The 27,680-nt window shown below is 42.4% G+C and overlaps 1 protein-coding gene across 2 annotated transcripts in view; it reads right to left on the bottom strand.

Annotated features, from left to right (window-relative positions):
* EGFLAM (EGF like, fibronectin type III and laminin G domains) overlaps window positions 1-27,680 on the bottom strand; it is a 161,849-nt gene that overhangs the window by 70,798 nt on the left and 63,371 nt on the right. For both annotated transcript variants that reach the window (XM_074357268.1, XM_045518164.2), the window contains exons 5-7: window positions 22,709-22,826; window positions 21,320-21,455; window positions 4,372-4,538 (exon numbers count right to left, since the gene is read on the bottom strand). In XM_074357268.1, the coding sequence (XP_074213369.1) occupies window positions 4,372-4,538; window positions 21,320-21,455; window positions 22,709-22,826 (421 nt within the window). The remainder of the gene's footprint in view (window positions 1-4,371; window positions 4,539-21,319; window positions 21,456-22,708; window positions 22,827-27,680) is intronic.

Raw genomic sequence — 27,680 nt, 5'->3', positions numbered from 1 at the left:
CGGGCCCTTAGCTTGTGAAGTCACATTCAGTCACTCGATCAGTACTTATTGAGAGCCTGCTTTGTGCAGGGTGTTGGGAACGCAGCCCTGAATGAATCATTTTGACTCCACTATGGAGCTTATCCTGGAGGGGGAGATAGATAACTAACAACTTCAAACAGTAAAAGGGCTCTAGAGAAGCAGGGAATGGGGCCGAGGAAACAGTGTGTGGAGTTTAGGGGAGCCTGTCTGGGGGACTGACATCTGAGCTATGGTCTAAAAGAAGAAGTGGGGAGGTGATCAAGGGGTCATGAAAAGATCTGGTGAGAAAGAGAGTTCTAAGCAGAGGAAACAGAAGGTGCAAAAGCCCCCAGGGCAGAAAGGAGCAAAATGACTTTTGCTGGGAACAAAAGAACACCTTCTACTGGGGACCGCCCTGAGGATACCAATTTCACTGCAGTGAAAAACTTATTGGTTCTTTCTCTGCCTATATCAGGAGAACAGAACATGAGAAATTAAATGGTTTTGGGTGGTAGGACCAAGCTCGGTTCCCAGGGAAGGTTATATAAGCCTAGAGTTGGTCACACATATGAGTGATTTTTCATTTCATTTCATTTGTCTTTGGGGGGAAAAAAGAAAACACATGACTTTCTGACTTCGGCCACTTCTATTATTTATAGTTCATGTCCTTTATTACTTGTTCCATCTTTCTTCAAACTAAGCTTGGGTCCCAGAGAAGTGACCACCAGACGGGGCAAATACACATCTTATTACAAAGCCACATGTGTACCTGTGTCCATGAGGCTCCACAGAGCCCCCTGCTCTGATTGGCTAATTTATAAGATCAATCACAGGAGGAAAAGCATGCCATAGAATAATAGGCAAATTATAATGTTTTTGGTATTTCTTTCTTAAGGAAAGAAGTACAGTAGGACAGGATAAAGAGGGAGGAGTCATGAGAACAGAACAGGCATTAATATTTATGGAAAGTCCCTGCTGAGAAAATGGAAGTAAATACCTGGTAATGTCTTTATTATTTAAGGTCTGAAATGACCTGTTTCTCATTAGGGAACGTGGACACTAAAACATCTTAATTTTCCCTTCCCGTTCTAGTTGTAATGTTGTGGAACTGAGGTCAGATGTGGACATTGAGCCCTCACCGCTCTTCACACAGGCTGAGCAGCAGTTAAGGTCCCTGGGCCCTGGCTTTCAGTAACTACCTCACAAGAGCACCTGAGGTCAACCAGTTGCCCCAACTGAGCAACTAAGCTGCTAACAGAGTCTGGTATTGATGGGTCTGGGCAAAAATCAGTGCTTTGTGATGGGTTATTTTTTTTTAATGAAAGGAGGTAGATACAGGCCTGAAACAGGCAACAGAGGAGCCCAGTGACTGGTGGTGTCCAGGGTGGGCTCTAAGGGTTCCCACTGGGCCCTCTGCGCATGGGTGGTCAACCTGAATGTCTATTCTGAGGTTCGCTGTTCAGGAAGCAAAATGGGCATGAACCAAGGAAACATCCACGTAGGAAGGACCTGGAAGCGGGGAGGAGTGGGAGCAACGAGAGAGGGGATACCCAACATGCGGAAACACTAGTCTCACAAATCCCTTCAGGGCAGCATTCAAAATATTTAACAACTGGCGTGGCTTGGGTCTAACCCAGCACAAGGGCTGCTGGCTGTAAACTCCCAGGGCTGTACCGATGCTTACCGATAGAATTTAGTGCCTACGTGTATGTTTTATTTGCCTTTTTCCATGTACAATACAACCTCACAGGTTTGAAAAGAAAAAAATTATTAGAGGTTTGTCCTGTGCTGTCAGAACTTCCTGAGCCCATGGATTCTCCAAGGATGGCCCCCTGTAGTTTAACTGCTGACCTTACCTTTCACATGCTACTTCACAATAGAAGAATAAGAACCTTCTTTAATTTGAATCCCACTCAGAGAAGTGGTTTAGTGGTCAGCCAAACCTGAGTTCAAATCCTGCCTTTACAACTATTATTCCTGGCAAAATATGTAACCTTTCAAAGACTCAATTTTTAAAATCAATAAAGTGGGAGACTATTCCTTCAGCCCAGGGTTTTTGCCAGGATTAATAATGGGGGTTTCCAGGTAAGCGCTCAGGGCAGTGCCCACTCATGGGAGGTTTTCCCAATGGTAGCTCTGATATTTAGAATTTACTATAATTCTGATAAGGGCTATTTGATAAGTAGGAATTTTTACATATTGAAAAGCAGGTTTGGGAGGTAAAATAATCATCTAGACAAACAGCAGAATAAGAAGTGTGAAATGTGCCAGAATACAGGGTTTTCTAAAACATTAGAAACGATCATGACAAAAAAATTACAATTGAAGTACCAATGACAGCACATGTGTATATATTTAAGAAACCAGCCATCTAATAAACTTGGTTTCTGTTATCCTGATTTGAGTAACCATATGGATGTAAAACAGTTGAATTGTATTTATTTCAGAACATTTCATAATTGAGAGTTCTCACTGAATTGGCCACATCCCCTGCACACAATTACTTCAAAATGGTAAAGTTTTACTTCACATAAGAGACCTGTTGCAATGAAATGTTCTGTATCTGTAAAGAATTTTCACATACCTTATTCCACTTAATTCACAAAGCTGGCATCCACCAATGGGGAAATAATTATCAGAAACTCCAAGACCAGAGTAGTGTTTCACTTTAAAAAGAAAAAGTTCAAGAGATGCTTCTCCCGAGGCCCCCTCCCCTGACTCCAGTCTCCACACCCACATCCAGGGCCAGCTGAGTAGTGATAGCTCCTCCTCCGGCTTTCTTGCCTCTGTGGAGGAGACCCTAAAGGATATGAGGTAAGTGAGCGCGGGCCAGCTCATAGGATGGGGGCAGAGGAGTTCGATGCTGGGGAAGGGTGGGTGGGAACACAACTCTGCCTGCAGAGTTTATAAAGCAAAAGGACAAAGTACATGTTTCCAAAAACAGTCAGACCCTGAGGACTGCCTCCACTACTGCTGCCCTGATTTCTGACCACACAACACAAAGTTTAGCCGAAGAATACCGTATGGATCTCATCCAGCCAGAGGAGAAGGAGGCCCTCTTTCAATCTGAAACAAAATTGTTACCATTTTTTCTAGAAAGGAGGAGCTCCATCCTTTGCCATGTAACTGGGGAGTTTTAGTTCCTAAATTCTAAACAAAAGCAGTGAAACAATTGCCGAGGGACCATTGTCACTGTGTATGTACGGGTGTGTGTGTGTGTGTGGTGTGACCATGCCGTATCCCCGTATCTCCCAACAATTCCATCTGAGGGACGGAGGCCTACCGTTCAAGGTCAGGGTAAGAGCTGTTTTCAGAAGAGCCAAAATTCCTAGGACTTGGGGAACTTGAATCTATACCCCTGGAACAGAAGGTAGGCACGGAAGTCAGCTGCAGGTGTTGTGCGAGGAGAGGGGAGGAGTTTACTCAGATCACCTAACCAATAAAAACAGGGCTCTGTGCTGGCCAAGGGAAGGCCTCTGACAGTGCTAAGCAGGCTTCTTTTCTGAGCTCCTTTCCCAGGCAAAGGGGACCCAGGGACGGCAGGAGGGCTCTTCAGACACAAGAACCTGGCGGAATTTATCGGTAAAATTGAAAAGATAACAGTCTTCAAACAAAAAATGTTCTGAGATCTCCGCACTACAGAGGGTCCTGGGTTTATTTAAATGTACTCCCTACTTCCATAAGACAAAGATTTCTAAGGCAGATTGGCAAGGTGGTCTAAGAAATCTAAATGTGGTTCTTGAATCATGTGGGAGCTTCTGAAACCCGAGACCATCATCAGAATCTGACTCTTCACAGAATCCCCAGGTGATCTGATGAACTGGTCCAAGTTTCCGCCCACCCCCAGAGAGGGCGCTGTGACCGACGGGAACCTAAGCCATCCGCCAGACCCCCAGCTATATATCAGCACGCTAGCAGCTTGGATTCTCCCTGACCATCCTTCAGAGAGGCTGATTTTACTTGAGCATCCTTGATTTGTCGGTGAAGACTGACTCCGAAGAGTTTTTTTTCTTCTATGATTCTGAGATGAATCCTTTTTTTTTCCATTAAATGAAAAGAGGGTGGGGGGAAGGCACACCATCTCTTTATGTGGTCTATTTTGCACTCATGAAAGAAAACTGACCTCAAACTCCCTCAGGATAATGCAAAAATAAATCTTCTGCTGACCTCCTGTACACAGAAACAGCCTGTCCCTGTTGAGCGCCTCTAACTTCCAAAGGGCTGGGAAAACCACAGCAGGAAAGGCTGAGAACAGCCCCATCCCAGGCTGCCCTTCTGCAGGGCGCTAAGAAACCTCGGTCAAGTGGGTCCTCAGGACACAACCCCAGCATTGCCGCTACGTCTGTCCTTCAGAAGGGCCGTGGTACTCACGGGCGGTTCGGATGGTGTTGCTGGGCTGGCTGCGGGGGCTGGGGCCGTGGGGGTTCATGGCCCTCACGGCAAACTGGTAGTTGGTATCCGGATCAAGGCCCTTGATAACCATGGAGTCCATCTGGATCTGCTCTTGGATTAAGGTCCAACTCTTGTCGAAATCTGGCCTTTATTGATTAAAAACAAAAACAGAACAAGAAGCAGTAGTTCAGGAACAGCAGAGCAAAGGAAAGCTTGCGGGCTGGGTAAAGTAACAGCGTTTGAAATCTGGGAGCAATACTTAGAAAAATGAGTGAACATTTCCTATCTAAAAGTCACTCTGATTTTAAATCATAGGTCATCATTTTTAAGTCCTTGCTAATAAAAACAAGCATATCATTTTTAGGGCCATGGCTTCAAGATCACCCACTTTCATGGTGAAAAGATCCCCAAATAGGAGTTTATTTGCAAGGACTCTGTCTTCCAGATGTTTCGTAAACACGCCTTCCCCTGACAGTCCCCATTCCCACAGGTCAGGAGAGCACAGATTCCATCTAGTCACAATCTGTTCACAAAACAAACAAATATAAATTTTATAGGGTGGCTAATTGCATGAACTGCCATGGGAAAACCCAGGAAGATTCTGTTCGTGGCCGTTCTCACTCAACAAAATTGTGCAACTGTGCCGACTTGCCAAATGTTCGCACGTTTTCCCGAGAACTCTATGGAGACTCCAGACCTTCACTTAGAGCCTCCTTCTGGGGTGGGGAGAGGCAACATTCCTAGGGTAAGAGAATGAATGCTGGAGCTGGACTGAGCTGTCCAAATTCCGCCTCTACTCCTTACTAGCTGCTCTTTCAATTCTTTAGGTCTCTAGTTTCTCATCTGTAAAATGGGGGTGATAAAAGTACCTACCTAAGAGGGCTGTCCTAGAGGAGAAATGAGCGCTGTGTCCCCAGCACCGTGCCTGGCATCACACTGTAAACACTCAGTGTGGCTTCCCTTCCCACAGGGCTGGTGGCAACCCTCGGCCACCTGCTTACTCGACACCTGTGTGTTCAATGCAATGGAGCTACTCAGTGCTTGAAATGTGGCTCGTCTGAACTGGGATGTGCTGTAAGTGTACAATGTACAGTGGATTCTTTTTAGAGCTTAAACTATCTCAGGAATATTTATATTGATTACATGTTGAAATGATAATATTTTGGATTCAGTGGATTAAATATACTGATTATTAAAATTAATTTTACTTGTTTCTTATCACCTTTTAAAGGCCCCTGTTAAAAAAACTTAAAATCTCATATAGGCTTACATTTTCCATTGGACAGTGTTGCTCTATACAGACTTCCTGATTGGAGGGTGAACAGAGAGCTTCCTGGGTAACAAGAATGCAAGATGAAATTTGGGAATGTTTGTGCATGGCTAGGGGACAGGGTAAATGGCCTACCTGGAGTAGAGATTTTGTGTTAATAGCTAGTAGTAGCCATTATTCATCAAGTTCATGTGAAGTATTGAGCACTGTTGTAGTACTTCAACTCATTTACTTCTCACAATTACCCAATGTAGTAGATACTAATATTAAATATCTCCCCTTCCTTTAAAGAGGGAACTAAGGCACAGATTGGGTAAGTAACTTGCCTGAGATCACACAGCTGATAAATGGTGAGGCCAACTTGGTTTGATGAAGAAAGGATAGATTAAGAAGATCCTTGATGCTGAATAAAAAACTCGGCTGATAGTGGTTGGGGTTCTAGATTCCATCCCTTAGTTTGCTCCCCAACCACTTCTCAGTTCCTTTATTCTTAAATATGCTCGCAGATATTTAGAGGAAGGCAGGAAGCAAAAAAAAGACTGATGTTTGGCCTTTATGAACAACTTACTAAGCAAGGAAATGAGATTAATTTTGCCAAAAGGAGATGCCTGGACAGTACACAGATACCTCTAATATGTTCTTGCCTAGTTTTTCATTAACAAGAATTGTTGAAAACCAGACGGAATCCTTAATTAAAGCCCAGTAAAAGATGCTTCCATGGGCTCACCATGGTGCCAAGGAGTTTATGGGGCCCGTATCTCATGAGAATTCACATGTTTGGAGAAGCAGAGGTCACAGGGCAAGTCCACTGGAGGAAGCAAGGCTCATTTCTCTCTCTTGGTATCCTTTCCCTAAAGATGGACTTCTCCATGTAAACTAACTTCGTCATCAAAGAGAAAACCGCAGTGAGTGGAAGGAAACACATTTATAAACTCAAATTAGAACAAAATAACTTCACAGAGGAAAGCCACAGGGGATACCTAACAGTAAAGTCAGAAAAGATGTGATCTTTAGATAAAGGTATCCAGTTATCCTTTGCTAAGCTTCCCCTGTGGCATTTATAGAGGAAAGGACTGGTAGCTGCTCTCAGAATGTGCCATTGTCTACCCAGGGCTACCTGCAAATATCTGCAACAATCTTCATGCAAAAATTACAGCTCCCCACCCACTTCCACACACACACACACACACACACACACACACACACACACACAAAAGAAATTATTTGTATTCATTCATTTCATGCAAGAAAGCAAGCTATATTTTCAGTAAATAAGAGATTGACATCATGAACATTTAATTCCATTCTATAGAATGAGAGAGGAAAGCTTATGTAGATTGCCAGTTCAAAACCTCTAACATTTTGCCTCTGATTTTGTCAGGGCTTTTGCATTTAAATGCATTTAAATTTTTAGAGTCTCTTGAGGTACAAAAGTGCAAAGGTGAAGTTGAGAGAACGATAATCAGGCAAAAGCACTCTTTTGGATCAACCTCAAACAATAGCTTTATCTTTTTCCACTAAAGGAAATCATTTTATCCTAACTACAAAGTTGCCAGTCAAATCACCATAGCAACACTAGCCTGCCAATTTCCCTAACAAGGAAAAGGCTAGAGGGGAGGAAGTGACTACAAAAACGCTGCTGTCTAGGTAAGGATGGACAGCTTACTAGCAGGGCAGGTACTTTAGCACTTTTCCAAAATGTGGGATAGACTTGGGCTGGACATCCTGTATTTCAGGAGATCAGGAGGACACCTCTGGAAGGAGGTTGGGCAGGGGAGTTCAAGCGGAGCAGATGCAATTCAGCCAGCAGTGGCCATTCAAAACCCAAATAGCTGATTCAAGTAAGCAAGACTCGCCCATTGGTTCATTTTGGTGGGAAGAAGCATTACTACCATTGGCAATGTTAACATCCAGCCTGGTTATCAGGAACCTTAGAAATCATTTAGTCCAAGTATCTAAGGGCTCTTAGAGATTACACGCCAGATTTTATATGTGAACATCATTTCATTTTCCTAAGTAAAGTGTCCTTCACTTCTTATCAGATTCTCAAAGATAATCATGATCCCAAAACTTTTAGAGTCACTGTCTAGGCCAGCCTCGCATTTTACCCATGTGGACACTGAAGGAAAATCATTTATCCAAAGTCATAAAACCACTGGGTGGTATATTTTTCTATTTTATTCCTTTTCTTGTGGCATTTTGACCACCTTGCCTATTGCCAACTTCAACCTCAGTGGACAGTCATTTTTCTTGGTAACATCAAACCCAGTAGGTGGCTGCCTTGGGCCACTCAACTGGCAAGTGATTAATGATTATCAACCATGCATCCATCACAGAAGCTATATTCTGGGAGGCCCCAAGGAACTATAAGCACAGTTTCATTCTCAGGGAGTTTGTAGTTTAATTGGCAGATAATACATCTAAGGATCCGTAGGAAGCCAGTGCAAAGTAGCACATTTCAAGGGCTATATTTGAATGGGTCAATGTGAACTGGAATTCTAGGGAAAGAACTTAAGTTAGATTTCAAATATATTTGGATTTTGATAACTGAAAAGGAATACAGCATCTTTGGGTGGAGAAGAGATGAGTACAGTGTTAGCTCTATATATCATGGGAATAAATTAAGCTCCACTGCATGCAAAATACAGTGTGGGATATCCGAAGAGAGTAAATAATATGGGTCCCTAATATGGATGATCAATTAATCTACATAAAAGATGAGTATCACATATAAAAACATTAGCCGTAAGGAGGTAAATGAATACCCAGCACCTCTCCGCATATCACACATACTCAAAGCTTTCCTTACCAACCTCTACTTCACCAATTTGTCAGTTAACCAGTGGTCTTTCTTTGTCCCCACTAATTCAGCTGTTGACTTATCAAAGTTAGCTGTGTTTATTCCCAAATTTCTTTATGACTTTTGTGTTTGCTATTGTAATTATGTTATTTAATGCAATATTATGTAAACAGTGAATACGAGTAAAAACTAAAAGTGATAGCTATGTTGAATGGTTTTGAATGACTTGTTAAAGCTGAACCACTAAAACTTAATTGCCTCTGAACTAAATGAAAGCAAGACAACTGTAAAGGAGTGAGAAGGAGAGGATACAATTCTAGAGGGATGTTGCAGCCTGAAAACTTTGCAGGTGACTTCACATTTTTAAAATAAGAAAAAAATTGTAAGCAGAAATTGTAAGTGATACCTTACAGGTGTGGTTAAAATGCCCCCACTACCCAAAGCAATCTACATATTCAATGCAATCCCTATCAAAATTCCAACAGCATTTTTCACAGAAATAAAAGAAATACTAGCAAACCGAATTTGACAGCACTTTAAAATGATCTTACATGATCAAGTGGAATTTATCCCTGGGATGAAAGAATGATTCAACATATGCAAATCAATAAATCTGATCCATCACATTAGCAGAATGAGGGATGAAAGACAGATGACCATCTCAATAAATGCAGAAAAAAGCATTTGATAAAATTCTGCATACCTTCATGAAAAAAACTCTCAACAAATCAGGCGTAGAAGGAATTTACCTCAACATAATAAAGGCCATATATGACAAGCCCACAGCTAACAACTTACTCAAAGTGCAAAGCTGAACATTTTTCTTCTAAGACCAAGAACAAGGGCGCTCAAAGGCACCCACTCTCACCATTTCTATGAAACCTGGTACTGGAAGTCCAAACCAGGGCAGTTGAGCAAGAGAAAGAAATAAAAGCCATCCAAATTGGAAAGGAAGAAGTCAAATTTCTCTGTTTGCAGATGACATGGTATCATATATAGGAAACCTTAAATACTCCACTCAAAACTGTTGGAACTAATGAACAAATTCAGCAAAGTTCCAAGATACAAAAACAAACAAACAACGAACAAAACCAAATCAGTTCTGTTTCTATACACTAATAAACTATCTGAAAAAGAAATTAAGGAAATAATCCCATTTACAATAATATCAAAAACAAAATATTCAGGAGCTAATTTAACCAAGTGAATGTTCTGTACACCAAAAAATATAAGACACTAATGAAAGAAACTGAAGAATATATAAATAAATGGAAAGATATTCTATGCTCACAATTCAATAGCAAAAACAAACAAACAGTCCCATTAAAAAATGAGCCAAGAACTTGAATAGACATGTTTCCAAAGAAGACATACAGGACCCATCTCCTCTTGAGGCAGAGTTCCAAGGACTGGTACTGATTGGCTTGGGATGGAGAGGACATAATAAGCCTAGGCTAGTGTCTTTAGATAAGTGATAGTCGGTGTTAAATAAAGATGGTGAAGACGACTTCTGGGTTTTCAGTATCAGACTAGGAGGCCCAGTGGTTCCTTACAGGGAAGCCAAATGCAGCACATTAAAGGAAAACCCTTTGATGGCAGTAAGGAATGGTCAACAATGAAGCCAACTACTTGAAAGGGCTGAGCTCTGCATCAGAGGCTGTGCTGAAGCAGAGGCTGGGTGGCCATCCATCAGAAATGTAACCAGCTAGGTTACCGGTAGGAGGCTGAATTTCATTCAGTGTCTCTGACCACAATGCACAGTAAGAAATATGTTTTTGCATAACAACCCAATATGCCTATTCATATATGTGAGTACAAACCCAAAATAAAAGTTTCAGGAAAAAATATTTATCTTTACTAAATTGTTCACTTTTCTATTTTCTCTTCTTTCTCTTTTTTTTCCTTCTTTTTTAACAAATGCTGATAAGAACCCACTAAAGTGATTTCATCACTGGTTGAAGTGTTGTGACCCATAATTTGAAAAACACTGGACTAGAAGTTTTTCTTCTAAAATACCTTAGATGGCACTTTCAACTCTAAAACTCCAAGAATAAAGAAAACTTTTTTTTTTCAGCCACGGAGAGGAATCTATGACTTACAGTTAAATGTTCAGAAAGTGGCAATGAACCCTGTTAAACTCCAAGGGTGCTGTGATACGTCAGTCTCTACAGCACAGTTTTCAACCTTTTTCAATGATCCACAAGACATACATCAAACACTGTGACCCAGTACACACCAGACAGACTTACACACATGCACACACACACAATGGAAACACAAGTTTCACAAAATAATTCTTATTTCCATTATGTGTGATATCCTCTGATATTTTTCCTTTCTTTTTCATTTTGCTTCTGAAAAACGTTGATCAGGACCCCCTCGGCTGGATTTCACTACCTCCTAATGAACCACCACCCATGGGTTGAGAACTCCTTCTCTAGAAAGTTTGAGCTGAAGTGGGGATTGCAGTTCAAGCATGTTGCAGGCATTAACTAGGAAACTCGCCTAGCAATGGTTAAATCCTGCTGGGAGAATAGTTTTGAGAGTGGAATTTCTTGGAGCAGAAAACAGTCCTCTAGGGGATCCAGCAGAACATCCAGAATGGCCCTGACAGTGGAGGCCACTCTAGGGGCAAGAGACGGCAAGCCTAATTACAGTGCAACCAGAGATATACATGGCCTCCTTCCCTCGATAACAGACCTAGCATTCCGTGGTTTAATGTTTTCTGGAGGCCCTTCGATTATTTGGAGATTTCTTCCTTCAATATCTTCCTTTATGTTATTTCTTGTAAGCATCCTTTCAGAAACAAAATTGGTAAGAATCTTGTCTGGACCTTCCCATCCCTGAAATCTGATTCGGTTACACTAAATATAACACCTTCTAATGTAATTTTATATTTATCTTCCCTACTAGCTCATTAACATGCTGATTGTCTTAATCATCTCTGTGCCCCTTGGAATATCTGTGTGATCTTTCAGAAAGCAAATTCCATCAGTCCCTCTCCTGCTTGACACTCCCATAGCTCCCTATTCCCTTCAGGACAAACATGAGCTCTTTTCTAATGCCTTTCCTGCTCCAACTCTTGCTTATCTACCCAGTCTTATCTCTCATCACACTCAGCTTGGGGCTTCTAAGCAATTCTGAGAACATTTTCTTTTTGTCTCCAAGTCACTGCTTCTTCTGGCCTGAGCCTTTTCATGTTGCTTCCTCTCTTCCCCGTGCCTGGTTATCGCCGGTGTGTCCTCCTTAGCTCTTGTAGGAGGCCTTTCCAGATTCCTTTAAAACTGGGTCAGATGCCAAGGTTCTTCTAGGCCCCTGGTCCCCTCCCCTGCCTGCAACACTCAACACTCTGGACTCTGCTCGTCCACCTTCCCCACTGGGCTGTCCAAGCAGAGACAATAGCTGATTCCCCTCCTAAATCCCTTGCACATGCTTTGTCTATAGAAGACACTCTATATGTACATGTTTGGATGCGCATACGCACAAAGTAAGCATCCAATAAAGGGTGAACTAAACTGAATTGAAATAGCTTCAGAATTTGACGTTAGGAATAACACGATGCCCTAAACCAAGGGACGGCAAACTTCAGCTGGCTGCCAGTTTTTGTAAATAAAGTTTTATTGGAAAACAACCACACCCGTTTGTTTAGGTATTGTCTGTGGTTGCTTTCCTGCTACAAAATGGGAGACTACATAGCTGGCAAAGCACAAACTATTTATTACCTGACCCTGTAGAAAAAGTTTGCCAGTCTCTGGTCTAAGACAAAAATCTTTAATGTTGTTTGTGCCACTTTGACAGTCTGATGGAACCTGTGAATCCCTTCTCAGAATAATATTTTTAAACGCACAAAATAAAATGCATAGGATCACAAAGGAAACCAGTTCTACTGAAAACAACTACCAAGGCAATAAAAAATTACGATATATTAATTGATACACTTCTTCATGAACACATTAAACAATAATACCTAGCAACGGATTTAATAACTACAATAATTTCATAGTAGTAATAAGCATTAACAGTATTTTGGGACACGTGCAACAACTGTAATGGAATAAGAACATACCTGTGATGCTAGTGGTGACAAGGTCACAGGAATTGCTAATACCACTGTGGGCTGTTGATTACATTCACATTTGAAGAAAACATTAAATTTCAGTTGGTAAAACTAAGAATGTCCTTTTTTGTCCAACCAAAGTTCAGGGACCCTTTGACTTTTATCCATGAACCCCTTGGAGATCTGCAGACTGCCCTTGAAGCACCTCGCTCTAAGAGAAGAGACAGGGCCCCACAGATTATCCGGGGTGAACACGACAGGAGTGAAAGAAAACCTCGTGTGAGGAGGAGCCTCCAGCTCTCTCAGTTTTACAGACGTGCTCGTATGCAGGGCTTGCTCTACACTAAATGAATTGCAGAGGAAAGTCCAAAACCACTAAGTAGTCACAGTTTAAAAAAAAAAAATGATATATTATTTGACCTTCAGCTTTCAGCCTTCTTTCTTTCTTTATGAATTGGTTCAACCCAACCAAATGACAAACAGATGGCTAGAATGGGGTAATGATAAACTCAGCTGGCAATTTGTTCCTGGCAGGGCAACTGGAGAGAACACTTTCATTTGTAGTTTACAAATGGCTCCCAACGCTGGTACACAAGAATTCAATTTATGTCAACTCCCATCAATCTGACCAGGGATTATATCAGGAAAGCTCAGTGAGAGGGAATGAAGTTTTAAGGGATCAATTTGTAGAACTGTAGGTCAAACTTCTGCAAAAACATTCAGAATCACCTTTCTGTGTGAGCCTCAGTGGAGGAACTGGATGGCTACCAGAATTTCTGGGACTAGGCACCTGTCTGGAAGGTGGTTCTGAGATTTTCAATTTGGAAACCAAAGATAAGAAGAAGGAATTTTTCATTCTTAAATGGCACAACTTCCTAAACACTTTCTTGAAAAGAAAGGGAAATTCTTTGTTTGTTTTTTCCCATTATTCCCCCAATTAATTAACTGTGTAACAATTCTTTAAATATATCAAGTTTTATACTTTCGGGGGCAGGAAAACCAACACAGGGCTCCATTACTGTTAAATAGTGCAGCCATTTGCCCAGTTATTGCTATAAATTCTAGTAAAACCCTACGAAAAAAGTTGGCAGTTCACTTGCGTGTGATGAAGAGCTCCGAAACACACGTTATCATTCAATATGAAATAAAATCACAACAGGAACTTTCAAGTTAGTCTTATACATTAGGCATTACTTGAAGCTTTACTACATACCAAGATCCCTTTTATGATGAGAAAACAAAAGCAATAAATAACTTTGGGTCCAGGGGAGGGCAAGGAAACATGTGTGCAGATCCATGTTGGGTTTTGTCTGGCTTTTATTTCTGCAGTTGGTAAGGAAGGATGTTGGTTACTGTTGTGGCCTCCCTCAGAGATTAGTGGTAAAAGATTCACTGAATCTCCTGTGGCTAGTATGGTAATACATTTCCATTTCCATGTGGCTCAGGGTAAGGAAAAGGACCAACATTAAAAAAAAAAAAAAAGAGTCTTCCATAAGCTACTCTTCTAAGAACTGAACAGACATCTTTTCATCTTCATAATTCTTCTGAGGTAGCCACTATTAGCATCCCTACTTTACAGCCAAGGGAAGTAAGGCTCAGAGAGATGAAGGATCTTGTGCAAGGTTGCAGCTAATTGTGGATCATTCTCTAGATTCAATCCCATGACTGCCTGTGTCCAAATGTTCACCAGCTCCTATCTGACAGGTGGTATGTTACTCCATGCTAGGTGCCATATTCTACAGGGGGGAGGAAGTCAAGACACTACCCTCATGTCCAGGCAAGGAAGACAGACCTTGAACAAGTAATTAACTACAAGGGTGCTGAGTATTGCAAGTTAATGTTTCAGGTATACCTAACCTAGCCTGAGGAGGGGGCAGGGGTTCATGGAAGGCTTCCTGGAGGAAGAGGTACTTAAGTCACCAGCTGCTACTGCCAACTCAGGATGCAGACAAGCAGGCAGCCTGGCCTCTGCAGCACCCCCAACTGAGAGGACTCAGAATGTGATAGGACAAGACACTGGCCCTAGATAGCTAGGTGCTTGTCAAAGGAATGATTTCTATGAACCCAGACATTTGCTCCCTCCCATACACAGAAAAGGACTAAGTTCTTTAACTTGAGATGTCTGGTTTTCTTTAGTTAACAATAATCTTTGAATGTTCTGACTACCTGGTCTTTGTTGTAAAACTCCTATACATCCTGGCTCCTCCCCTACCTTTTCGGAGCAGTCCGTCAGAGTAATCTGAGAGGCTGTCACCCTGGGCTTGAAGGGGTTCAAGCCCTCAGAAATGTCTGCTGAATTAAACATAACTCTCAACTTCTAGGTTGTGCATTTACTTCAGTAGACACTAGGTAAAGAAGCAGAACTATCCTGGCAGAGAATCACAAGCATAAAGACCTCTAGCCAAGGAGGAGCATGGCTATAAAGGAAAGCAGAAAAGACCTATCACAAAAGCCTTACTAGGAGTATTTCGCATCAGTTGAGCACGGACTACATGCCAGGAGTTTTTTGGTACATTTTGTGTGCATCAGCTCATTTAATCTCACAACAATCCTATGAGGTAAGTAAACTGTTACCCCATTCTTCTGTCTGAGGCACAGAGAAGTGAAATAATTCAACTATGGTTTAAAAGTGGTGGAGATGAGGGTTGGACCAGGGAGCTAGGTCCAGAGGCTGTGCAGTAACCAGCTGCCTCACCTTTGTCGGAGTGACCAGATTATAGAGGTCAAACAGCCCAGCCTTATTTCCTATGTAGGGAAGCTTAGAAATGGAATCAAGCCACTTGTCCCCAGGATTAGAGGCCAGCTCAGAGCTGCGTCTTCAGACTCCACATTTGGAAAAACTTAACCCTGAGAAATGATACCAAGAATTGGACTGTACATCTCAAGTCTGAATGAAAAAAACGTCTTTAACCTTCATAGCCTGTGACCTTGACCATGAGTCAAGTCACGTCATCCTTTAAAACTCTCCAAGGAAAATCCATAATCCATTTGGCTTGCACTTTGAATCCCAGACTTGATCTTCATTTCAGTAACAGCCTTTGTAGGGTCATTTCCTAGGAGGAAACTCATTAAATTCATTTGTTATTTGTAGATGGAGGAAGTTTATGATGGGATGGAAAGACATGACTTTTAACAAAAATATCCGTTTGTAAAATAATTTTAAAAACCCCACCCAGGTGTGCATGACCTTGAGATTCTCAAGTCAAACCAAAACATAGACACTGCAAATCAGCTTAAAAGCAGCCCCGCCTGAAGATGAATTTTGCGAGTCTTCTAATGGAAGGATTCTGCAAGGGACCAGGGAATTATGTAGGCAGAAACGTGTGAACGAGAAAAGAGAGGAAGCATTACTCATTTTCATTTATTAGTCTGTCTTGGGCTGAGATTTAGAGATCAACTTTTCTTGACTTGTGTCCCTAAAATATATACAAAAATATTTTGAGCTTTCTATGCACCCAAAATTAGCCAGTGGTGGACATTTTATTGAAAAGAGCCACTGAAAGCTTTCATCTACCCTTTCCAAAAACCGACAATGCAAAGTTCTGAAGCAATTTTAACTAATCAGGTCACACCTGCAGGAGAACTATAGATGCATTAAATGAAAACTATTTTTCACTTTTAAACAATCTAACAGGCAGCATATGTGGAATATGGCACTCCAACTGGACCATCAGAGGTAAGGAATATTTTTTCAGGCCTTTGGTTTTCATTGCCACTATAGTATATATTTTTTACTTATGAGAAAAGGATTTACCCTGGGGAAATTCTTAGGCAGAAAGAGAAAAGTTTCTCAGATATTTTTAGCCAAAATATTTCAAAACATAGGTAGCTATATTTATGCTTGGTTCTTATTTTAATGAACACTAAGACTGCTGCCCACAAAGAAATTTTCAGTATCACTTTAGAAATAAAATATTTTTCTTCACTTCAAATGCATGGTTTTTCTGTTTAAAAAAAAAAAAAAGCAGGAGGAAAAAGTTTTAAAAGCATTGCAAAATATGTTATAGCCTGCAGGCTTACTTAGAATTTGCCTCTTCAAATCTTTCTACATTGATTAAAAATTTAAAATCTACTGTAAATAAGGAAGTTGATGAATAGCCCGCAGGCCAACTATGGGAAAGATTATGAAGATCACTCTCATCTAAAACCTCCTCCTGCCTGAGCCAGAGACCAAGCCTCCTCTCTCATACAGCCACGGAGAGCATGCCTTCGAGGTGCTCACCTTGGGGGGCCCTCTATTTTATGGGAGGTAGAAGCTGGAGGAGGAACAAAAATTTGCTTGGTTCTAAACCCATGACCCAAGAGAGCACAACAAATACACTGAATGTCCGCCTGAAATATGACCAAAAGTAGCAAATAAGCAGTCAGTGTCCCATACCCTGATCTAGTGTCACTTCTTAGGTTAATCTCTTATTAGACAGTTAAATATTTCTTTAATAGTTTTTTAAGACTATTTCCAAGCAATGCCTTTGACATCATTATCATCACTGAGTAAGAAGAACAACTGAAAAAAAAAAAAGAAGAAGAAGAACTGATGTATAAGCACCTACCAAGACAGAGAGAGAGCTGGAGCCCAATCTCCCAGTGATGGGACTCAGACAAGAACTTCACATCAAGATGAGTGAAATCTGAGGATAAGTACTGGCAATACATGCATTTCTACAATTTCCTAGCCTCGGCCTGTTAAAGGCCTGCTTCTTGGATATAAAAAGAAACTTTTGGCTCACACAGAGACCTGTCACAGGTGTTTCTGTACACAAGAGGTATCTGGGCAAAAGGAATTCAACATTAAACATTAAACAGAACTCTCTGGGAAAGACAGGTGACTGAAGACCCTCAAAACCTTTCACATTAACTGCATTTTCTGATTCAGAGCCCAGGAAAGCTCTTTCTAACCACTTATCCTCAGACTCTCAACTGAAATGGGATAGACTCTGAAATACATACAAATGAATGTGGGGATTTATTTTGCAGCCAAACATTAAATGCCACAATAAGCCTTGAAAGCTTCCTCTCAGGAATAACAGCAAACAGCAGCCGAAGATAAGGCTGCCCATTTCCTCAGGCAGCAGGGCTCTGGGCGGGCTGAGTCTCGACTTCCATCTCTGAAGGTGGATCACAGACATGACAGAGACATAGAGTTTTGTAGGAAGAGCCTTGGACTGGAAGTCAGGAGACTTCGGTTCTAATTTTAATTGTCCCTAATGAGTCATTTTACCTTGACAAAGCAACTTCAGCGATGGAGCCCTAGTTTCTTTCTTTGTAAAAGGGAAATAATGGTACAGGGTTGAGGGGGAAGGAAACAATTAAATGTCTACTATGTACAAACACTCTATGAAGACTGTAAACAACAACTCTGCAATGAGGGTCACTTTAGCTTGATATTATAGACAAGGTAATGGAGGTCCTGAGATAAAATAACTTGCCCAAGTTTACATATTCTGGAAGAGATAATAGAAGCAGAATTCCTAGCATAGGTGCTGGAACCAGGAGCTGGTTTTCCCTATTCTACCATATTCCATTTGGAACACCGAGATATCCAAGAGTTCTAAATTTGAAGCTAGCTTACCAGGACATTGTAAAGGTATATTTATTAAGATAAAGAGATTTCTAAAATATTTAGCAGTTTGTTAGAATAGTATATACTTTTAAAATATTTATACATAGGAATTTGGGGCCAGAGCTCCTCAAATGTTAAGAGACAGTTCTGAATCTTAAGATGCATTTTTGATGGAAAAGAATTATAATTATTAAACACAGGTACATAACACCCACATATACCTTACATTAGTACAGGTTTTTGATGTCCACAAAGCTCTTTCTCATATGTGATTTCACTTGATCCTCATACTGACGTACTACAATGCTAGAAGAAGTTATCACTCATATTTTGGGGATGGTAATAGCTCAAGTGGTAGAGCTAAGCATGCATGAGGTCCTGGGTTCAATCCCCTCCGCTAAGAATAAATAAATAAATAAACCAGATTACCTACTCCCCACCCCAAATAAAAGTAATGGGAAAATAGGAAACTAAAAATTTAAAAAGAAGAAGTTATCACTCATAATTTTCAGATAAGGATCTTGTAGTCAATGTTTTTGGGGCGTGGGTCACCCACCTCCCCTTGTCCTACTTCTGATTTCAGCAGCCATGCGGATGTGGAGAGTTTCATGTGAGGCCAACTTGCCTCGCAAGGTCAGCATCAAATCTCAAGCACATGCTGTGCTCATATCACTTCTTTTATCCCTAGACCTGCTACCTTAATCCACAGGCCAGCAGAGCCTAGATGGCTGGGAAGTTATACCTCAAGGGGAAATCTTCAGTCAATAAAAAGAGGACAGAAGCCAGTGAGTAAATGGCTCTTGTCTGTGTTTTTTTTAATGTGTAACATGATTTTTTTAAAAAAATTTTTAATTTAAGTATAGTCGGTTTACACTATTGCATTAATTTCAGGTGTACAGCATAATGTTTCAGTTATACATATATATATTCCTTTTCATTATAGGTTTATTGCAAGATACTGAATATAGCTCCCTGTGCTGCACAGTCTCAAGAGGAATTCTGTATGCCCCAGAGAGATCTCAGGGGAATCCAGCCGTGAGTGGAGCCTCACGGCCTGCAGAAGTGACTTCAGTAACACACAGTCACATGTCCTCCATCCCCCTCCCAACTTTCTCATTCCTGCCTCCAAATAAAATAAGCTACTTGCACCCAAGTCCTTGTAAAACGCTTTCTTTTGGGGGATCCCAAACTATGAAAGATCCTGTGTCTTCAGGAGGGGAAGTGATTTGCACTGTGCCCCCTGCTGGCAGTAGAAGAGGCAGCACTCTTCCAGTTCTGGTTCTAAGTCCAATGAATCTCTTTCATCTTCTCTTTCAGTTATGCAGGCAGGTTAAGAAACTGCAATTTCTACCTTTTACCAATACACCAGACTTAAGTTGGAAAAATACATATTTTGGCACAGAATTAATAGTAAATGATAACCATCATCTTTGCTGGGGGTTATACGGATGATCTGCTAGGCTACTATAAAAAACGTTGCATTTTTCAAAATTTTAAAGTATTACATTTTGCTTTGCTGGTGTTAGACAAGTGAATTAAAAATGTTAAGTTTCACTCCAAGTTTTACAGATGAGAAAGCTGAGGTTTTAGGACTTTCCATTGTTTCACATTTAACTACTTTCGGAACTGGGCTTTGAATCTTTCCTACTCTAGCACATTCTGGGCTTTGCCACCAAATCTTGTTCAACGGCAGGACTGTAGATTATCCTCAGTGAAGGGCACTGGTCTGGAGCTTTGCAGTGGGCAGCTTTTATTTATTAATTTTTAAAAATTTCCCAGCATCTGTTCCTCCTTTTTCCAATTAATCGCACCACAACCTTCCTTTAAGAAGCCAAACCCTCCTGAACTCTCAATTCATGTACTTCAGGTCTGAATGACCCACCAGTCCTTAGTTCTAGAGCTCAGAATATGACAAGTGCCTGGCCAATTAGTGTCCTCTTCTCCTTGGCCAGAGATTGGCTCAGAGAATGAAGAGGGACTTAAGCCTGGCCAATTAGAATGAATATTGAGACTCTTAAGTCCACTGAGATAGAGCCACTCTTTTCCAGGCGGAGCTAAGCTAGCAGACAGCAAGCCTGCCATGCCTGGTGGCCACCTTGCCACCATATAAGAGCCTTGAAAATGAAGCCAATGGAGGGGGACACATAGGACAGAGATGAATGGAGACAGACTGCTGATGTGACACACAGATGGTCCTCCTCGAGTTTAGATTTGCCACCAGACTTGACAGTCACAGGGGCCGATATTACTGCCTCATCTTCTTTCAAGCCTCTGCCACCTGCAACTCAGTAAGTCCTGCCCGAAACAAGCTCCGTGCTCAAGCGGTAAAAGAGACTCGGTGTAGTACTTCTCTGAAGAAACAAATACCCGTTTCCTACTACCAGAGAATAGGCTAGGAAGTCAAGAAACAAGCAGAGCTAATCAGATCTTGGCAGAACCCTTCATCCCAGCTTCAGAGAGCCTCAGGAATGAGGTGCTGAGCTATTCTCTTTATGGATCCATGAAGCAGCTGGCCTCAGACAGACCCATCACCTTTAATGCAGAGAACACTGTTCATCGGCTCGGTGCTTCAATTCAAATTCAGCTCTAACTAGAGTTCAGAGGAAGGGCCTTAGATTGGGAATCACTTTTGCTCGTTGTTTGGTTGGTTGGGGTTTTTTTGTTGTTGTTGTCGTTTTCGCTTAAATTTAGATCACAGCTTTGAGAATCCATGTTTTTACATCTATCAGTTCTTAGAAGAACTTCTAATCACTCTTCTACCCTCTGATAATCTGAATAGGAGAACTGGAGAGGCAGAGAAAAGAGTTGAAAAAACGAAACCAGGAAACCTGCCCCACGGCAATACAGATGCAAAGGAAACAATGAATTGTACTTGTTGTTGTAAGCCACCCCCCTCCCCTCGAGAAAAGTCACCATCAAATATACACTTCAAATATAATGTTTCAAAGCCACGGAGGCAAGTTTCAAGACTGAAATGCAGGCAGGCTTGTCAGCAGTGATACTTCAGGAGTTTCCAGAGCCAAGGACAATCTGATGTGGAGATGGAGAAAAGGTGAGTACAGACGGGTCTACCAGATGCCCCACCACCGAAGAGGGGACAGGAGCTGGCTCAGGGTTGGAGTGTAAATCTAGGCCCCAAGCCTTGGCACCTCTTGAATACAAATGCAGTGGAGTCTCCCATCATGCTCATAATACCTGCCGTCAATGCATTTGGCTTCTGAATGTGACACACAAACTCACCTGATGAATTCCACAGAATAGAACTGAATAGGGGAGCTTCCGTCACCCTCCCCAGGCTTCCAAGATAGGGCCACTTCCGAATCAGAAACCACAGTGACGTGCGGCTGCTGGGGTGCAGCTGGAGGCAGGCAGGAATCTAGGCAGGACAGACAGCAAACAAATAGAGTTGGCTGTAGTCTTTGCTATTGGAGAGCTTATATAATACACACACAAACACACACACACACACACACACACACACACACACATATATATATATATACACACACATACATAAAATAAACAGCCTCAAAATCCCAACCAAGTGAACACAAAAAATCATCGCAACTGGATTCATGTAAGATTTGAGTCCGTAAGAGCTGGTCTTCCCTTCCCCAGGACTCTGGGATGGAAATCCTACTAAATTATGTCCAGACTGTTGACCCTGGGACACACAGTGCTGTGTACCCTTTAAAACCTTCCATCACGCCTCCTAATAACCTGTCATCTCTGTCTGCGTGTTGAAATTGGTATGGACCAACAAGGAAATTAAATGCTTAGTGTTACTGCCACCTCCTTTGAATTCTTGTGTTTGTGTGTCTTTTCCCCCAGATCATGAGAATACAGACCAGTGGTAGGACATTTGGGAGCTGCCCTCCTGTGTGAAGATGCAGGATGATCCTACCACCCGAGGTAACCGCTCTTACTGTTTTCTTATCCAGACTTACTCACATCTCCCAGCCTTTCTTTACACTGTTACTTCGACCAGAAACATTTTTCCTGTTTTTGCTTCCTAGCAAAAATCCTATGCAGGTTCCAAAGTCTGAGCCAAAGACATGGTTCTTTCTGAACTCCCCTCACCCCCACCCACCGAGCCTCGGGGTGGAGGAAGTGCTCCCGTTAAGTGTCCAGAGCCAGCTGGGCAGACCTTGGAGCTACCTGCTTACCATTTGCTTCTCCCTCCTCAGTGAGCTCCGGTGAGCAATGATGTTTTCAAGTCCCCCAGTGCCCGGCACGGTACCACCTCAGTGAGCCTTTGCTGGATTCCCTTGGCCTGTGAGATCTTTTCTCCCATTCCCCTTCCTCTTAGTTCCCACTTACTTAATCAGATCTCCACTCGTCCTCACCTCAGGGAATCCTTACCGCACGCCTACGTTGATTCTCCTTTGCACGTTCTTACAGCGCTCTGAAAGCACTATCCCTATCTGTGGCTACACATTGATTAGATAATGCCTTGACCCACCCCACTAAGTTCTAAGAGGGCTAGGGTTTTTTGTTCACCTGTTTTTGTTTACCTCTGAATTCCCAAAACCTGGCACGGAGTAGGTCCCCACTGATATACACTGAATGACGGAATGAATGAACAGCACCCATCACTTTACTATTATTAATGAATCCAACCAGTTTTACCTTGGGGTAAAGTGGTAACATGCCGAGGGGAGCTAAGCCGCCCTTTGCCAGTCTGGCTGTAAGCTGCTACGCTCACTTGGTACTCAGTGGCTGGTTTCAAATCTCCGACCACTTCCTCCTGCCGATGACCAAACAGGAAATGTGTCAATGATCAGAAGCTCTTTTGAGGAAAACTAGACAATTTCCATGAGGGCTGCATCTCGAGGCCCCTGTGAAATTGCTTGGGAGAGAGGCTGTTTTGCTTTCTCTGGGACTGGCCAAGATTTTTAATTTGCAGAGGAAAACACCATGACATATTTCACCAAGACCAGAGAACTACCCTTTATTGAAATCTATACACTGTCCTAGAAGTGGAACTCATTCACCCTGTCAGATGTTGCTTTTAACATTTGAGTTCTTCGCTCAAGAGTACTAGGCTGCTGGAATTCAGGTAACAATCTTTTCCAGGGTTGAAATCCCACAGTTCTTTCTTCCCATTTGCACATCACAGATGCTGAGGGACTAGCCACAACAGAAAACTGAGGTCTTGATGTGTACCCGTAAAGCAGGGACTCAAACTTTGGTTCCCAAATTTTAAACTGCATCAAATCAACAGGAAGGCTTCTTAAAACAAACTGCTGAGCCTGGCACCCAACGTTTCTGATTCAGTAAATCTGAGAAGGGGCCTAAGAACTTGCATTCCTAAAAAGTTCCCAAGTGATGCTGCTGGTGGTCCATGGACCCCACACTGAGAACCACGAGGACTGATGATGGATGTGTCTGTGAACTTCACCCTGTGAACTTAGCACAAATGGCCACAGCCAAAAAGCCCCAGCTGAAGAGGACTTGTTCCTCCTTGGTTTTTGACAAAAGTGACATGTATTTCAGGCTACAGTGATAAATAGTAAGTGGCAGCCTGGGTCCCACTGATCTCAGCACTTCATAGTGGAAAGAACACTGGCTTTGGAATCAATCAGTCCTGGGCGTGAATCTTGACTCTGCCACTTATTGCTAGCTATGGCCTTGATAATAAATTCCCTGAGGCTCAGTTTCTTCCTCTGTAAAATAGGGATGATATATAACTATCTCGCCCAGTTACAATATTTGGGATAGTGTATGGAAAGTAGCTGGTACCAGGGATGTCCTCAAGAAACAGAGTTGTAATGATTATTGCCTTGGGTACTTGAAAACCCTCCTCTTCTCTGCTCACCTAGGTTCCACCACTGCTTTGAGGCCTGAATCTTCCCCTCGACACCTGACCACACAGACTTGCTGTCACCCTACCAGGTGCTGTGCCATTTAATGAGCACTTACATGTGTCACAAATTATTACTCTTTCTCCTATAGGACTGCAAACCACTGGAGAGCAGGGATCCTGTCCTGTATTTCTTCGCAACATGATTAAACATTCATTGCTGCTAAGGAAAACTAATCAACTGATCAACAAAACTTTTTTAAAGGATTCAGCAAATAATTATCGAATACTTAACCGCAGTAGTTCTTAACCCCAAAAGCACATTAGAACCACTGGAAGAGCTAAAAGATACCAATGCTTAGACTCCACTCCAGACCACTTATATCAGAATCTCTGGTGGGCAGGGCCTAGGTGCCAATTTGTTTAAAGCTCTCCAGGAGATTCTAACATGGGCAGCCAGGTTTGTGAACCACTGGTCTAGGGCTTGGCTCACCTCCTGGCCTCTGAATTCCATCTGTCCCCCCTCCTCTCTTTCTCCTGTATCTCCCACCTCTCCCCTATCCACCTGATCCTTCTGTATCTACTTCCTGTACTCAAGTCACTCTCATCCTAAAAACAATTAATTACCCCCCCCCACCACCACACATGCGCCCCTCCCTCCTCTCCACAGAAGCAACCTTCTTGAAGTTGTCTCCACTTCCTCACCTCTATTCACTCTTCAGCTTGCTCCCATCTGGCCTCTCCTCACCACAAACAATTGAGATGTTCTTAACAAAGTCACCACCACAACTCTGCTCTCAACTCGATGGCAATGTCTCTGTGTTTACTTGACTTTTTGCAGCTTTCAACACTGTTGCCACCCTTGCTCCTTAAACGTCTTGATTCCCTTGGACACCATGACTGCCCCTCCTTGGTCTTCTGCTACTTCTCTTGTTGCTCCTTCACAATATCCACCACTCACTCCCCGTTCCCTGCTGGCCCCTGAGGTGTGGTCCCTCCCAGAAGCACCCCCTCACCACCTTCTCCTCTCACTCTGTAGCCACGCTTAAGTCAGCTCCTCTACCAATCCTTGGCTTCGGGCACCTTAGTATGACACCTCCCACTGTCTCCAGCTGTAGCCTGCCTCTGCAGCCCCAGACGTGCAGTTGTGACTGCTTCTTGAACTTCTCTACTCAACAACTACACTGCAACTCAAGTTCTGCATAACCCAAGCACAACTAATCATTCCTCCTCCGACTACCAAAAACAAACCCAAAAAATATCTCACCTTTTGTGTTCTCTCTCATTACCCAGACCAGAAATTCTCAACACTTGCCTCTCTGTTCACCCCTCCTCCCTAACCACCACTCAATCAATTACCAATACTCTTCCATATCACTTGACTCTGTTGATGGCATTTTTCCCTCACAGCTATTTAAGTCCAAGTCCTTGTAATGATGACAATGTCTCTGGCTCTCCCTGCCATCAAAGCTTCCTACACATCCAATTTGGACTCTACACTGCTAGAGTGATCTTCCCAAACTCCAAATCTGATTGTGTTGCTTCCCATTTATAGCAGGGTCCTTAGCATCTTTCCGTCCCTCTGTTTATCTTACCAGCATCATCTTGTACCACCTCCCTTCCTGATATTCTACATTCTGGTCATACTTAAGAACTTGGCAGGGCTCAAATTTATGCCATTCAGTCCCTTGCCTCTGGGCCTTTGAACCTGCTGCTCTCTCTACATGAAACGCCCTTCTCCCCACTCTTGCCTGGCTCACCCTGCTCATCCTTCATGACTCAGTTCCGCAGAGACATTACCTCATTTCTCTGACCCCCAGCCTCCAGTCTGGTTAGGCGTCCCTCCTCTGTGCTTCCCTGGTGTCCTTGGCATACCTCAATCGACGCAACACTCACCTTATATTGTAACTGTCTGTTTATTGATCACCTTCTCCCCACCCACTTGAGGGCAGGAAGCAAGTTCTCATTCCTCTGGCATCCCAAAGTTTAGCGCAGCATGATCAGACATGTAGCAAATGCTCAAGCAATGCTTTTTGATGAATGAATAAATGAACTAGTGAGTGAATGAAAGAAAGAAATCAAACCAAGATGCCCGATATAAATAGATCACCTCATCAAGAACTAGATTCTCTGACTGACCCCTCCAAAATGATTAACAGCATCTGTATCTCTGCCCAGACACCAGAGTTAGTCATCCCAGAGACAAGGCTGACTTCCTCTTGCTCACTCCCCCAAGGCACCTCCACCTGCCTTTCAGACCTGTTCCCTTCTTCCACTTCCCTTGAATCCTTACCTGGGCCATTTCTACAGCCTCCAAGAGGGTGTCTGTCTCCAGTCTTCCCTTCCTTCTCCCTCCCCCAACTCTATCCTACGTGTAACTGCATTATGGGTCTTTGCTGAACATATGGACCTGCTTTCACAGCACCCTGTCCTCCCCCAACTCTGACCCTGGCCAGCCCCTGCTCTAATTCTCTGCATCTGTGCATCCTAATTCCACCATCTGTCCCCTTGTTTCATGTCAAGTTGGTGGTTAAGAGGCTGGAGGTAGCTGTTGTATACAAGCCTCCTGGTCTCACTCCTCTCCCAGCTGCCACTTCCAGGCTTTTCCCCTAGAAGCAGAGATATGCTTTCAAACCAACCCAATGTTCTTGCAGGCCTTTGCTGTAGGATCCTTTCTCCTGTGAAATCATCATGCTGTATGAAGCACAGGGGTGCGGACATGGTTTCATAGCTTATTGTAGATATTAGCTATGAGCTGATACCATATACAGCTACCATTAGTAACCATTTATTGAGTGTTTTCTCTGTTCCAGGAACACATACAGCCTGGTTCAATTCTTCCTTCAGCCTGATGAGGTAGGTATCACTCTTGTTTTCATTTACAGAGCAAAAAACGGAATCTCTGAAAAGTGAATGATTTGCTCAAAGCTGTATATTTATTAAGTGGCAAAGTGGGGATCTGAATCTTGCTTTGTTTGATTCTAGAGACCAAGACACATAAGAAAAATGTGAAATAATATTTAAATCAACAAAAAAAATACTTTTAAACACTGAAGACTAGATTGGTATTTTATCTATAAACCTGGAAGTCTATGTATCAGAAATTTAGAAAGGGATCTGTGAAAAACAAGGGAAATTTCCCTTGTAAAAGGTTTCCTTTTTTCCCCCTCGATGGAGGCTTTGGGGATTGAACACAGGACCTCGTACATGCTAAGCATATGCTCTACCACTGAGCTATATCCACCTCCCTGTAGAAGTTCTTAATGTGGGTTAAAAAAACACCTAAACTTTTTGGTAAATATGGAAGATTGGTGCTACCTTTAACCCAGGTATATTTTGAGAGGGGGAGGTTCACCTTCCCAGAAGCTAACTATTTCCAGTCTTTCCTGGTGTCTTTTCCTGAGCTGATAGGCTGGTAGGTTAGCATAAGGGAGTGAGTGTCAAGGCCACTGAGTGACCAGAGTCATAAAAAAAAAAGGGGGGTGGATTCAATGATTTAACTGTCACTTCTTCCTCTGTCATCACTCCTCCCAAACGGAATCCCTCAGAATAGTGTGACTCACGATAACCCTTGAATTCTTTAGTAAAATGCTGCAAAATTCTATAAATCTTTCTATTTCTGTCCTTAAAAGTTCTATGGTCCCTGGTTTAGCCTTGCATCAAACTAGATAAGATGCTAACTATCCCCTTTTCAGTGTAGAAAAACAGTGTTTTGTTGCCTTGTGGAGGTTTAAAAACAAGTCAAAATACTTATCTCTCTCAGACCTCTTTCTGCACAAAGATGGTGAGAAACAAAGT

This window comes from Camelus bactrianus, chromosome 3, assembly GCF_048773025.1.
Source record: "Camelus bactrianus isolate YW-2024 breed Bactrian camel chromosome 3, ASM4877302v1, whole genome shotgun sequence".
Classification (NCBI taxonomy): domain Eukaryota; kingdom Metazoa; phylum Chordata; class Mammalia; order Artiodactyla; family Camelidae; genus Camelus; species Camelus bactrianus.
Note: the sequence above shows the minus strand (reverse complement) of the source record. Positions and strands in the feature narration are given on the sequence as shown.